The 15,196-nt window shown below is 36.0% G+C and overlaps 1 protein-coding gene across 1 annotated transcript in view; it reads left to right on the forward strand.

The window, feature by feature from the left end:
• The window catches only part of LOC126457326 (cholinesterase 1-like), a 93,823-nt gene extending 80,664 nt beyond the window's left edge, over window positions 1-13,159 (forward strand). The window contains exon 11 of the mRNA XM_050093524.1: window positions 12,458-13,159. Coding sequence (XP_049949481.1) covers window positions 12,458-12,614 — 157 coding nt within the window. The 3' untranslated portion in view covers window positions 12,615-13,159. The remainder of the gene's footprint in view (window positions 1-12,457) is intronic.
• Window positions 13,160-15,196: the final 2,037 nt, after the last annotated feature.

The raw sequence follows: 15,196 nt of genomic DNA on the forward strand, positions 1-15,196 counted from the left end.
AGCCCTGTCATATACGGGGGTCACTCCAAAAGAAATGTACACTATTTTTGTAAAAATACAGTTTTCATTCTGCATGTGTGGAAGTTTTACAGTGTGTAGATACATCCTTCCCGCTTGTTTCAAAACTTAGTTCAACCTGTTCCCGTGAGTGGCGCCATCACAGCATGTCTTCAAAATGGCTGCTACACTTGACATTCGTCAGAAGCAATGTGCTGTCATAGAATTCCTGTGCTGTGAAAACAAGACAGTGGGAAACATCCACAAGAGGTTGAAAAAGGTGTATGGAGATGCTGCTGTTGATCGCAGTACAGTTAGTCAGTGGGCAAGCAGGTTACGTGATGAAAGCGGGCACGGCAATATTGAGGATTGTCCTCGCAGTGGCAGGCCTTGTACAGCACACACTTCAGACAATGTGCAGAGAGTTAATGAATTGATGACTACTGACAGACGCATCACAGTGAACAAATTGTCATGCTATGTTGGGATAGGGGAGGAAGTGTTTGCAGAATACTGAAAGTGTTGGTGTTAAAAGAGGTTTTACCAGGTGGGTTCCCAGGATATTGACAGTGGCTCACAAAGAAACAAGAAAAACAGTATGCAGTGAACTTTTGGGACAGTACGAGAATGGTGGAGATGAATTTCTTGGAAGAATTGTGACAGGTGATGAAACATGGCTCCATCATTTTTCACCAGAGACGAAGAGGCAATCAATGGAGTGGCATCATGCAAATTCACCCAAGGAAAAAAAAAAAAACTCAAAACCACACCTTCTGCTGGAAAAGTTATGGCTACAGTGTTTATCGATTCTGAAGAACTCTTGCTTGTGGACATCATGCCAAGTGGAACCACCATAAATTCTGATGCATATTTGACAACACTGAAAAAACTTCAAGCGTGACTGAGTCATGTTCTACCACATCAGCAAAAGCAGGATGTTTTGCTGTTGCATGACAATGCACGGCCACATGTCAGTCAAAAAACCACGGCAGTGATCACAAAACTCAGATGGACAGCACTGAAACACCCACCTTACAGTCCTGACCTGGCTCCATGTGACTATCATCTCTTTGGGAAACTGAAAGACTCTCTTCGTGGAACAAGATTTGGAGATGATGACTCCATTCTGCATGCAGCAAAACAGTGGCTCCAACAGGTTGGTCCAGAATTTTACCATGCGGGTATACAAGCACTGGTTCCAAGATGGTGTAAGGCAGTTGAGAGGGATGGAAATTATGTGGAGAAATGAAAATATTATTCCTAAAGGATGTATCTACACACTGTAAAACTTTCGAACATGTAGAATAAAAGATGGATTAAAAAAAAAAAAAATAGTGTGCATTTCTTTTTGAGTGACCCTCGTAGTTTTCTGCTGTTGCTTCAAACTTTCTATGTTAGATGCAAAAACTAGAACACTAGAGTCATTAAAAACACTGGTTTTGGAGGTTCTTGTGTTCAACAGGATCATACACATAAATTAGATAGACTGGGTAATGGGTCCAGGGTGAAGCACTGAGTAACTCCACATTTTGTGGTAGCTCATCCGAAAAGAAAATGCTGTTTCTGATTTCATTCTGAATTTTCTACTCTTACTGAAGTGATATCGTCTATCTGTCGTTTACTAAACATAATGACAAACAGTTATATGTTACACCTCTTATAATCCATGTTCCTAATTTTTCAATCATGATTTTGTGATTCTGTATATCAAAGGCTTTTGAAATGTCAAGAATAATTCCTACAAAAAGTTTATGTTCACTGTTAAATTTTACAGCATGATCTAAAAACTCAAGGATTGCTATTTGGGCAATCATAATCTTTCTGAACCTTGCCCTTGGAAAGTGAGAGTTGAAATTTATGAGTCTGACATATAAAAGATTTTCTAGCATTTTTGGAAAATAACTTAATGGAAATGCAAGCCAGTTGTTGGGAGACTATATCAGCAGAACCTTTTTCCAGCAGTGGTGACACTATTGCTATTTTGAGGATATCCTGAGAAATATCTGTTTCAAATGAGATTCTGAAAATGTTTGTGAAGGATATTACTATGTGCAGAGTACTTGCTTTTAAAATGAAACCTGATGTTTTATTATTTAATACTTTCTTCTGAAAAGTTTTACCAGTTCGATTCCCTGAAGAAAAAAAATTGTGGTTGGACTCCTACAGAGTACATGGATGATTTCTCCAGCTAGTGATGTGGAGTGTTCATTGAATTTATTCACAACTAATTTTAGATCTGCCACACCTATCATATGATAAAGGTTTATTCAGGCAATACACTACCCACTCTATTATAAATTATCATTGTTTTTTAGAACAGTCAGCAATTTTTTGGGAAATTGTATATCTTTCACAGCAGTTCTGCAAAAGTCAGTGTCCATTACAGGACAGTTGTCCATTCTTTTTCGGTCTTGACATCTGTCATTTTGGTTTTAAGAAGGAAAGGTATATTAAAGTAATAAAGAAGATACTATGGAAACACACATACACCATTTCCAAGTTTTTCTTAGCTTAGTGGAAAGTCCAATATTCTGATATCTTCAGAGTATGCTCCTTTTTTTGTTTGTTACTGCTTTGCAACTGGAATGATACGTAGTGACTGTGCCTCATTGTCATTATATCCCATACTCAGTACACTGATAGTGAAGTCAAAGCTTTTATCTGAGATTAATCTTTGATTGTGTCTGCTGAGGTTCTTGTTGGTGAGCATATTGTGGGGCTAATTGAATGTTTTTGTAATGTTTGTTAAAAAAGCATCTCCAGCATTGTTGTGTTTTCTTTGTTTCGAAAAATCAGAAAGTCACACAAAGCACTGGCTTAATATTTAATGAGCTGAAGCTATTGAGTAGAACATTCATTTGGTTATAAAAATAGATAAACAATTGCTTGATGCTCTATATAGATTAATATTTATGAAGTTAAGTTCTGGGAGTATGGTTGCAGATAACTCAAAATACCTTTCCACAGAGATAATATAAGATAAAATTTCATTCACCCTACTGAAATTTATCTGCTTGAACACAAAAATAGTACTACCACCAAGTGTGAAGGATTCCTTACTATGGTGACTCATTAGTGCAAATGCTGCTATTGACGTCAATTACATTTCTCATCACTTCATTAACACATAGTTTGTGCTGGAGGAGAATTTCTAACATTATAATCTTGTTTTTAAAGGACTGGACATTATGATGTAATACAGGAAAGAGACCTTCATTGCCTTAGTTGATGCAGTTCTGAATACATATCTGATGCTGTTCTGAATACATATCTAATCATGCAGTTACTGTCAGAAATCTTCATTATTGTTCTCCAGTGTGGTTTCCACTTGTAGATCATCAGCCACTGCTGACTTTATTTGTGGATGTTTTAGTTATACTGTTTCCTTTGCCATTGCTCGTATCAGGAGAAACCAGTATATAGTGTGTGATTGTCTGGTGCCTAAGTTGGTATTTCTAGTTTTCAGTTGTGGTTTCCCTTGACCTGTGCTGTTCAGTTTAAACCAATTTGTAATCTGTGTTCCTCAGGCTCCAAGTTGATTTAAAGAGATTTCAGTTACTTTCCTCCCTTCATCGCCATTCTTTTTGGTTTAAACCACTTGGTGATTTACTCTGGTGTGTCAGTCTTACTGTCTACAACTTGTTTCCTTCATGCATCTGTAAATGTGTCTTCAGCCAGTACCTGCTTGCCTAAAGCATTTAAGTAGAGAGTTCATAAGTGGTATGGTACCTGTACAATGGACAGCTTATGTCAAAAAGCTCAGCTTCCTTAAAGTGAGTACATATTTTTGTAATATGATTGTTCACAGTACAGAGGTCCCAATTCGCACATAAACCAAATCTTGGCATTAAATCACAATGATATGTAATATTCAGAATTAATTCATTTGTATGAATTAGTTGGTTTAACTATTTTTTCATTTGTGAAGTTGTATTGTAAAAATCTTGAATGCTTGGTGCTCCACAGCTTTTGGATATTGATTGTAGAACATCTTCTAAGCACCATGAGCTGCACTATAAATCTTTATTAGCCAGACAGGTATTTAGGTGCATAACTCATCAGCTGTGGCATCTGATGCAGAGGAGCAAAACAATTGTATGTACATCAGCCCCTACAATATGACACCTGTGTGTATAATAGCAGAAACACAAGTGTACTTACATTATGTACCTATATATCAATGACATGCATGTCAGATATAAATCCTTTATGACATTCTACCTGATGTGCACCTAGAAAGCATACAACCATGTGAACACCTAGAATCCACTCACACTGATGTCTACATCTGATACACACTGTAGGAGATTGCAGATATATGTGTGTGAGGTGTGCTTGCTTGTTTGAATGAATCCGTGTGTTTCTTTTTCTGATGAAGGCTGTAGCTGAAAGTTAATGTGTAAGTGTCTTTTAATTGTGCATGTCTGGAACTTACTCATCTTTACAGTAAGTAGCAATCATCCTTTCCTTACATTGTTGATATTCCAACCTGGAGTTTCCATTGTTTAATACAATAGAATGTGGATTCCATATTACCTCACAGTAAACAGTGAGTCATGTATGTTATTGCTGTTAGATCTTAAGCAGTGATTTCAGGTAGTCTCATTGCTTCAACACTTTTTTATTTATTTTTTGCTTAAACTGCTGAATAATACATATTGACTTGTTGATTTTACTGTCTTACAATGTGTTTCCTTGACACATCTGTAAATGAATCGCAACCAGAAGCTACTTTCCTAAAGCATTTAAGTAGAGTTCATAAGTAATATGGTATCTTCACAATGGGCAGCTTATATCAATAAGTTCAACATTCTTAAAGTGAGTACATATTCCTTTAATTTGCTTGTTTGCAGTACAAATCTCACTCCCTAATATCTGACAATGGTAACATACATGACAAACTCTGTATTGTGAGGTACATCAGATTTGTTATAGTACTGTATTAATGTAGACATTGTTGTAATTAGGTTTTAGATATCCACATGGTTGCTTGCTTTCTAGGTGCACATCAAGTTGAATATCATAAAGAATTTATAACTAACAAACATCATTGATATAGAGGTATATAATGTAAGTGGAATTATGTTTCTGCTGTTATGTATACAGTTGTCATGTTGTAGAAAGTCATGTACATATAGTTCTTTGCTCATCTGTATCAGATGCCACTAATGATGGGTTACACACCTGAGTATCAGTTTGGCTAAAAACATTTAAAGTGTAGCTCATGATGTTTAGAAGATGTCCTTTAACAAAGTGCCTTGTAAATCTGATTCCTATGAATATCATTTCAGCTGCCAAGCAGCATGACAAAAATTTAATTTTTCAAACTTATTTCTTTGACAGATATTGCTAAATTTGTTACTTCACATTATGTCTCCATTGCCAGTAAGGCATTACAGTCATCAAAAAATGGAAGCAATGATGGATTGTGGAGAGATAGTGAAGGAAATGAGCAATGCCCTTTTCAAAGGAATTATCATAGTATTTATCTTAAGTAATTTAGGAAACCAAAGAAAAAATTGGACCTGGCTTTCTACATCAGATATCAACCCCAGTCCCCTTAAATGCACATTCAGGATCTTAACAAGTACACAACTTTGCTTGGTTGTTATAATGATTTCGTTAATCAAGTGTTGTATGCCTTGAAATGTTATTGTTCAGCAAGCCTGGCTGCTAATCAGAGGACCCGAGTTCGATTCTAGTACTGACAGGGATTTTTCCTTGGTGGGGGACTGGAACAGCATGTACTCAACCTTGTGACATCTACCTGTATACCATTCACTATTCAAGTACAGTGCAGTATTGTCGTCTTTTCTGGGCATTATGGAACTGATGTGTTTGTTCTTTTTTCATATTTTTATGAAACATCTGAAGTACCTACAATCAGAACACAGGAAGATAGCCCAATTTACAATTTACATAGTTGAGTTCCATCTGCAGGAGTGCCCATGTGTCCAAGCTAGTGGAAGCAAATGGTGAACTGAAGATGTTATTGTTTATTATTGACATCTCAAATGCTGATGTATACTATCAGTTTGAAATACAGCTTAAAAAAATTGATGAATCAGTCGATTTAATCAGTCATGTGATCCTGAATATGAGGAATAAATTGGTTGCTGACATTAACTGTCATGTTTGTGAAGCACTTGATGAACTAATTGGGAGTGTGTCGACAAAAGTCGAGCATAGGAAAGGAGAATGTGTGTAACGGACGACAACAAAGGGCAACTGTCTCTAATGAATGACAAATTGGTACAAGTTGTTGAACAGAAGATGAGGGAAGATCATTGGTTCACCATATGCGTTTTCTACTGATTTATTTATCATTTTTGTATAAATTTTTGTTGGACAAGTTAAATTTCTGAAAATTGTGTGTTCACTGGATTTCATGTTTAACAGCAAACTGCACAAAGCAAAAAATGAGAACTACATTATTGTTTTTGACTTGGTGCTATGAGAAGAAAGTTTTTTTAAAAAAATTATATGTGGTACTATTAGCAGAATGATACTTTTTAAAATTATACATTGATATTGATTGTACAGAAGGAAGAATTATTGGTTCCAACATGGAGCTAAACATTGTTGCAACATAGTTTGCTTTCAGTCTTGATTCATGTATATCCATTACAAGTGCTATGGCTTCAGCTGCTTCATAATAAGTACTCAAAATTGCACTTTCAACCAATAAAACTTGTTGACAGTCTTTGGTGAAAATGAAAATGTTCAGAATTTGTACAAAAGAATATGAATTTGTTCCTCCATTGAACTTTTATTCATATTATATGAACTTTTATCTTCAGGTGCATACCTCTCTCATAACTTTAAATTATCAGAGGTCTTAAGAAGGTAGAAGTTGCCACATATATCCCTATGTTTTTTCTTAACACATTCTTCTATTAGATATCAAACAGATGATGGACCTGACAGGCACAAATGGAATGAAAAATTAAACTGATTATACTTTACCAAACAATAAATTGGAGAGGATGTAATGGTTCTAAGCCACTTTGAAACTGTGAATGATCTACACTTACACATGTAAAATACACACAAAGCTAGAGAGAAACATACTCATCAAGCACCAAATTTAAAAAAAAAAAAAAAAAACATACATTATGACAACTTATTTCAGATTAGGGAGGTATGCCAATTTTAATTAAGTAACATGTTCATCATCTAGAAAATAAAGATTGTACAGAAACAGATGAAAGAAGCAGTTATTTAACAAAAGTAACATCTTTCATTAAACAGAAAAAGATGGTGCAGAAATGAAGGAAGCAAAAGATTGCAGGTACAAAAAGGCAACTATTAAATAGCATTTTGAATTTGAAAAGCATTAGAAATAAAATCACCAATGAGGTCATAAATCCAGTTTATCAGTTTTCCTAATTAGGGCAGTTGAAGACAATAATTGAATGGGCAAGTAAAGAAATACACAAAACACCAAATCATGGCTTGGATTGATCCTGGCATACTAGAGTTTTCAGAACAAAGTTTGAATATTACTTCATTGTATGTGTGTATTACCAGTTTTGAATTATGACAGTGAAACACAGACTTATAATGCGTAAATTGTTTGAAACTCTGAGCTGCTCAGGTAGCAATGGAAAGTTCCATGTTGTGAATAACTAGGAGGATTAGAAAAAAATGAACTAATGGATCAGAGAAAACACTGGAGTGTAACCTGTAATTATGAGTGTAACAAAAAAGAAATACAGATCGTCAGGGCATGTTGATGAGCAAATAGTTTATAGGCCAATGAAGTTCCTGAGAGAAAATAAAGGTTCTGGGCAGTGACCTAAAGGGATACAGGTACATGACATTGAAAAACTTGCAGGAGGAACATTGATTTGCTTAACTGGCAACTACAATGCATAGAAAAGTGTAGAGAGGGATTTTGTCCAGCTCTGAATACTATCTGAAATCTTGATGGCAATATTATCATATATCAGAATATTTCACTTGCTCCACGTTCAGATACACACATTATTTCCAGAATCCAGTGACTATGTGTGCACAAATGAGCTGCAATTTATAAAGATACAAATGTAAATGATTTTTCAAATGGAAAAGGGCAATTTAAAATAAAAATTAAGTTATCACAAATATTATTTTGTACATACAGCCACTTGTAAATACTACAATATATTTATTTAGTGGAGTACATATTGTATTGGTATGCAAATTTTGAGGACAAAAATAACTTTGGCATTATATGTCACTGCCAAGTAATGTAATTCAATGGAACTTGGACCATGTATAGAAATAACTACTGCAGTATAATATAGAAGGTGACTGAAAGAATTATTGAGACTAACAGAAATGACACTTTTGTTCACAGATATTAATTACACTGAAGTCACTGCACTTTATGATGTACTCTGGATATTACAAAAGGTGAGACATGGTTCTTGATAGGAATGGAAGGCAATGCATGCTCTGCAATACACTCCCTTGCTGGTTGGTAAGGAGTTCTTGTTGTTTGGTGTTCCATTTTTGAACAAGAGTGGTTAACAACCACTGGGTGGTTAGTGGTTCATGTGGGCATGCTGCAGTACATCTCCACAATGCATCCCACATGTGCTTGATGCAATTTAAGTTGTAGGGAATGGAGAGGATAGTCCATTTGCTGAGCATTCTATTGTTCCAAGAGCTCCTCCACCAATGCTATTTGATGCAGTTCTGCATTGTCACCCATAAAAATGAAGTCAGGGCTGAATGCACGTCTGGAAAGATGCACATTGTGATTACAGGTCACATAGCATTGACTGATCAATGGACTGTGTCCAAAGATTAGATCTGGTCAGTACACCCATGCAACATTATGCCTCATCAATCATGTTTGACGATGTTCTTGGGAGCATTACTTGTTCCCATCTCTCACCATATGAGGCCACATCCAGCATTGTTAAACATGATTGTTTTGGTGGGTGGGGAGTTATGGTCTACACCATGTTTAATTGGTGTATGACCTCCAATTCTGGCACTGTACTCCTTCCCCTGTGCACCTATTTAGGGGTGCATTCAGCCCCGACTTAATTTTTGTGGATGGTAGTGTGCAACCGCATCAAACAGCATAGGTGTAGGAGCTCTTACCATGAAAGGATATTCAGAAAATAGACTGGTCTGTCTGACCCCTTCCCCCCTCCACCTGCCAAGTTAAATCCCATCAAGCACATATGGTATGCATTGGGGAGAAGTACTACAACATGTCCACATGCACCAGCAACTGCCAGGCAGTTGTCAATCACACTCATTGAGGACTGGATCACCAGACAACAAAATGTCCTTACCAACATTCTGGCACTGCAGAGCATAAATTGCCATCGATAGTGATCACACGTACCCTGTTGCAACCCACATTCCACCTTTTGTGGTATACGGGATGCCCATTATGAACTGCAATGACGTCATGTAATTACTGTCTTTGAACAGAAGTGTTATTTCTGTTAGTCTCACTGTGTAATCCTTTCAGTTATTTCCTGTACTATATTGTAGCAGTTCCTTCTACCTATGGTCCACATTTCATCAAGCTACAGTACTTGGCAGTGACGTACCATGCCAAAGTTACTTTTGTCCATTTTGCACACCAGTGTATCATGATGATGAATTACATAATGGAAACTTTGCACACAAGTTTGTTGTCATTGGTGACTGCACCCTAGATCGGTAATTTAAAAATTACAATGAATGATACAAAATTTCCTTTTTTATTTTTTATTTGTTTATTTATTCATCCATACACAGACAGCTTGGATGGCATCATTATATTTATATTCATTATTTATAGATGATTTATCTAAGATAAGAAACATGAGGAAAAGGATATATACGAGATATTCTTGATATAGACAAATATATTCTAGTTCTCTCTCAGTTACATAAGGTTAACTTAAAGGAACAGAAAGAACAGATTCACACAAGAAAAGTGAATCACAAGACTCCTCTGATACTGCACCTTCATTTTTAGATTACACTGTATAATTTACAAACTAGACACATATTGTGATACAAGTTTACTCCAACATTACAGGTTATGTTGTTATTGGTCAGCCTGATGGTTTAATCATAATTATTTGAATGAACTGTTTGACTGAATAAATACTAGTTTTTTAGTAAATATACTGTAAAACACATTGTAAATTTACTTATTTCCTATCTGTTTTGCTCCTTGGTAATATGTAGTGGTTTAATATATTCTTAGTGGGACATCCACAGCTGTTACTTGGATTCATCATGATGGATAAAGGAACTTTGAAATTACAACCATCGTGGATTTTATTCATTACAAACAATACTGGTTTCGGTCTTGACTTTATCTTTATATCCAGATGTATGTAACCACTGACTCTGGTTTGGCAATCATTTATGAAACTGATTACCACTTACTGCTCAATGTTTCTCTGTACAAAAACTTTAATTTGAAAGACATAGTCACTTGGAACCATGAAATATTCCATTTTTTTAAGTAGCTCAATGCAGTGGCCCCATTTGTGACCCTTAGTTATTATTTTGAAGACCAGTTTTTGCACCTTGAACATATTTTAAATATATTCAACATTTGCACCTGAGAGCATTACACCATTACTGATGATACAATATTTGTGTACAAAACATACAGGCCTGTGCGAATACACTGTGCTTTATATTTGTAGGATGTAGCATGCTGTGCTACTTTTTTGTCCAATTACTCAGATGTGTTCATCCCACTTTAATTGCTGACCTACATACATACCTAAAAAATTTGTGTTATCCACAAACTCTGTGGTCTCATTTTGTACTTTTAAGCCTTGTTTTCTTTAGGTTTTTTTACCTACATAGAAGTTCATGTTACAAGTCTTTTTATATTAAGTGTTATCTTATGGGTTGTTGACCAATTGCAGATGACCTTAAGCACCTTGTCAGCTTTTCTCCTAACATTTCTGATGACCATCTGTAATTATTGTATATTGCTGTCGTCAACAAATAACATTGTTTCATACTGTGTGATTCACAGTGGAAAGTTATTAGTGTAAATAAGGAACATTGTAGGGCCTAACACTCACTTGACGGACTACAGTGTACCAATATTCTGCTTCTGAAAGATGTTTCCCTATACAGAGTGTCCCAGGAGTGGTCAATATTCAGGGAAATGACAAGAATGGTCATTAAAAGTGAAAAAGTGTAGTAAACTTGGGCTCCAAAACACACACCGTAAGAACTATGAACACTTGTTCAGTAGAAGAGATGTGCTTCATTAGCAAAGACAAATAAGTGCGTATAGTTCTTAACGTATGCATATTAAAGCCCATATTTACTGGACATTTTTTCTTTTTTTGATCTATTGCTTCCACCTCTCAAAATACAGAAAGCAAACAGCTAGCAGTACAAGAGACTTGTTTTGTAGTATTGTTCATAGCTCTTAAGGTATTCATTTTAGAGACTGTGTTTATTGGACTTTTTACTTCAAATGATCTTTCCTGTCATTTCTCTGAATACTAGCCATTCCTCCAAAGACACCCTTTATTTTGCAAGTCAGTGGAAATTTGGAAAATCTCCACCCCTTGCACTCTGTTTGCTACATAGGACCTTAAGTCCCTTCATTTCCAGTGCTTCAAGTTTACATAGAAGATTTGGATTCCAACTGTGTCAAATGCTTTATTGAGATCTAGAAAAAGACCTGTTACATGTTCTCATTAATCCAAGACTTCTGAAATGACTATTGTAAATTTTTCTGCAGCAGCTTCCTTTCCTTTTCCAGATATGATACCAAGTTTTTCTTTACACAGAAGTATGTGTTTATATAAACTATAAATCTGTTTTTCATAAACATTTCTGTTATTTTTGAAAAAGAAGGCAGTAATGAAGCTGGTCTGTAATTCTTTACATTTTCTGTGTCATATACTTTGAGTATGGGAAGAACCTTTGCTTGCTCTAGATAATCAGGAAGGCAACAAATTGTAAAGACTCACTTATAATATCTATTAGGGGTGCTTTTATGCTGCTAATACAGTATTTTAGCAGCCACATCAGGATCTTGTCTAGACCTGTGAACATTTTACTCCTAAATTTATGCATGATTCCACTGATTTTCTCCTCAGTTGGGGTAGCAGCAGCTTTGTGTAAGGTTCATTGTTAATTGTAACTGTATGGAAAGATTCCTTGCTGCTTAATCACAAACAATTACTTTAGTAATATAGCAATGTTAGTCATGTCCTTAGGGTTATTTACTTAACAATCTCTATTTGTGATTTATATGTTTATCTGTTTTGGTTTTGCCCAGTTTCATGTTTCGCTATATTCAAAATTGCTTTGCTTAATTATTTCTGTTCTTTATAGTATTCACAGTGAATTCAGTCAGAACTAGGAGTTTTATATAAATCAGAGCTATGCTTATCACAGTGTTTAATTTTCATGAGAATAAGTTTTCATTATATATAATATTAAACTGTAGCACTAAACATGTATATTTATTTTTCAGTGATCCAACACCAAATGAAACATCACATCTTATACCAAAATGGGAAGCATTCACTAAACAGAATTCAGCATTTCTGGACATTAACGTGGAACTAAATATGGACAGTAGTTTAGACAAGGAACGGATGGCCTTTTGGCATGGTATTCTTCCTCCATAACAGACTATTTTCAATAGATTAAGGAGGAATTCATACAGTATTCTTAAATTCATGTACCTGTTCAATATTTGTCTTGTGTCTGATTTCTGCCACATTCTGGAATAAGTTATAAGCTCACAGAATCTCCAAAGTTCCAAGTAATTTGCCAGAGAAGCATATCCTTACGAGAATTCAGGGTGTGGTCTTATACTGTGCTGTTCTGTGTTCCCTATGTGATTATTTTATACCAGATTTACATTTTTGGTGCTTTTAGTAATATTTATTGTAGAATGGAATGTGATTTGATGTGTAAAAGATATAGTTTTATTTTGGAATACTTTATTCACAAATAGTGTGTGTGTGTTTGTGTGTGTGTGTGTGTGTGTGTGTGTGTGTGTGTAAGTTCAAAGAGTATGTTTCACTTGAGTCCAATGTAAGAGGACCACCAGTATTTAAATGTATAATATCTTTGAATGTTGCAATGTCATTGTGAATTACATTAGAGCTTAAATACTGTTTAAAACTCCTATGGAGCTATTCTTCAGTGAAGTAAAAGTTAATTTCAAACAGAAAATTACTGCATCTTATTTCACTTTATACTCCCAACCAACAATACATTGTATATATTGTGACGGACTGTCAACCACCTCAATGGCATGTATTCAATGGATGCAAGGTAAGCACTGCTTAGCCAGCATAAACTGGAACAGTGGCTAAACTAATGGAAATGTTAAAGTTTAATAATGTCCCTTGCATGGGTTGGCAAATTTGATACTATACAGTATTTTGTGGGTTGTAATTAGGCAAGCTATAAGAGCCAGTGGCTCCTTCTTCAGGCAGAAGGGTCGAAGGGAAAGAAAGAGAGATGAACAAAAAGGACTGGAGAGGTCTAGGAAAAGGGGTAGATTTTGGGAAAGTCACCCAGAACTGCAGATGAGGGGAAACTTACTGCACAGGATGAGAACGAGAGACTGGCCAAACTACAACCCTCTTTCATTTGTGTGTTCTGCTGCTGCTTGGCAAGTAGATCTTTTTTATCCATTCAATTAAATTATCTTGTCAAAAACTGATTGTAGTTGTTGTTATATACAATATTTTGGGATTAGTGCTGAAGTGCTATGATTCAGGCAAGGTCAGATGTCCTCTAAACAGGTTGCACAAGTGGCAGCTAGAGTTTTGGGAAGCATGGCTAACTGCTTCGCCCAGCCTTCAACACCAGGTCCCACAGCATGGTGACTGTGGACCTTGGTGTGGAGTTTGAAGAACTGAAAGTTGTAATTTCTTATCTTGTGAAGTGGATAACATACTTGTCGCTAATGCAAATGACTAATTATTCATGAGTATGCAGCTGAATATTACAAGGGTTGCCCAGAAAGTAATAATGCACCACATTTTTTTTCTCATCCAAAAACAATGCTATGAATGCAAAATGTTACGTATGTATTATTGAAGCCTCCTGAGTGAGTGCGCCAAGTTTCCATCACTTCTGACACAATGTAGCTGCAGGAAAGTTTCAAAATGGTGAATGTACATGGTGTACATTACAAGCAACATACTGTCATTGAATTTCTCATTGCAGAGAAAGAAACTGTGGGGAATATTCACAAATGCTTGTGCAAAGTCTATGGAGCATCCACTGTTGACAGAAGTACAGTTAGTCGCAGGGTGAGGTCATAAGAAGGTGGGTAGGTGGAGCTCCATGATTTGCAGTGGTTGGGGAGACCATCCATGGCTGTCCCACCTAACATGCTGCAGCGACCTGATGTTTCCATTCGCTTGTTTGAGCCATTACAGGATGCCTTTCATGGGAGACATTTTGAGGGTGATGAGGAGGTGATTCACACAGTGAAGCACTGGCTCCGCCACCAGGACAAGGATTGGTACCGACAGGGCATACATGCCCTTGTTTCGCATAGAATGGGATGGACATTATGTGAAAAAATAGGATGTGTAGATAGAACATTCTTTCATGTGTGTAATTCTCATTATGTTCAATTGAGAACTGTTGAAGAAGAAAAATGCAGTGCATTATTTTCTGGGCAATCCTCATATATCAACACTATAAAGAGCCTCAACAGATTATACCGAACATTGTATAAGTAGGCTGCTGTTGGTGGGAACAAAAGCAACCAAGATAGCGGCATATTGTACTGCTGAGAAGCAAAACCATGTAAATTGAAGCAGAGTGGTGCCAGTGTGAACGTGGAGCTCTGCTGCATAACTTTTAGTGCCCACATATTCCAAGAGGTGAAGTATGTAATTGGATATATCTACAACTGATTCACATACCACAATGAGAAAGACTGCATACTGTGTCATTGTACACAACTTCAGTACAGTAAACCCATGCATCTTGGAAGACTTTTCATCGTGGAATACTGAAAATATTAAATAATTCCTACTTAATATTGCAGTAACTGGAAGAATCCTTTTGTTTGAATAAAACCTAAATTGGAAGTGATTATAATTTGTATCAGTAAGATGTTAGTGTCCAGTTATTTGGGTACACAGATGCCACATTGCTAATTAGTTCATGCAGGCTGTTTGTATGATACCACAACCACCTCAAACACAGATATACTACTGACTTTATGATTTTGCAC

The sequence above is a fragment of the Schistocerca serialis genome, chromosome 2 (genome assembly GCF_023864345.2).
Source record: "Schistocerca serialis cubense isolate TAMUIC-IGC-003099 chromosome 2, iqSchSeri2.2, whole genome shotgun sequence".
Taxonomy (NCBI): Eukaryota; Metazoa; Arthropoda; class Insecta; order Orthoptera; family Acrididae; genus Schistocerca; species Schistocerca serialis.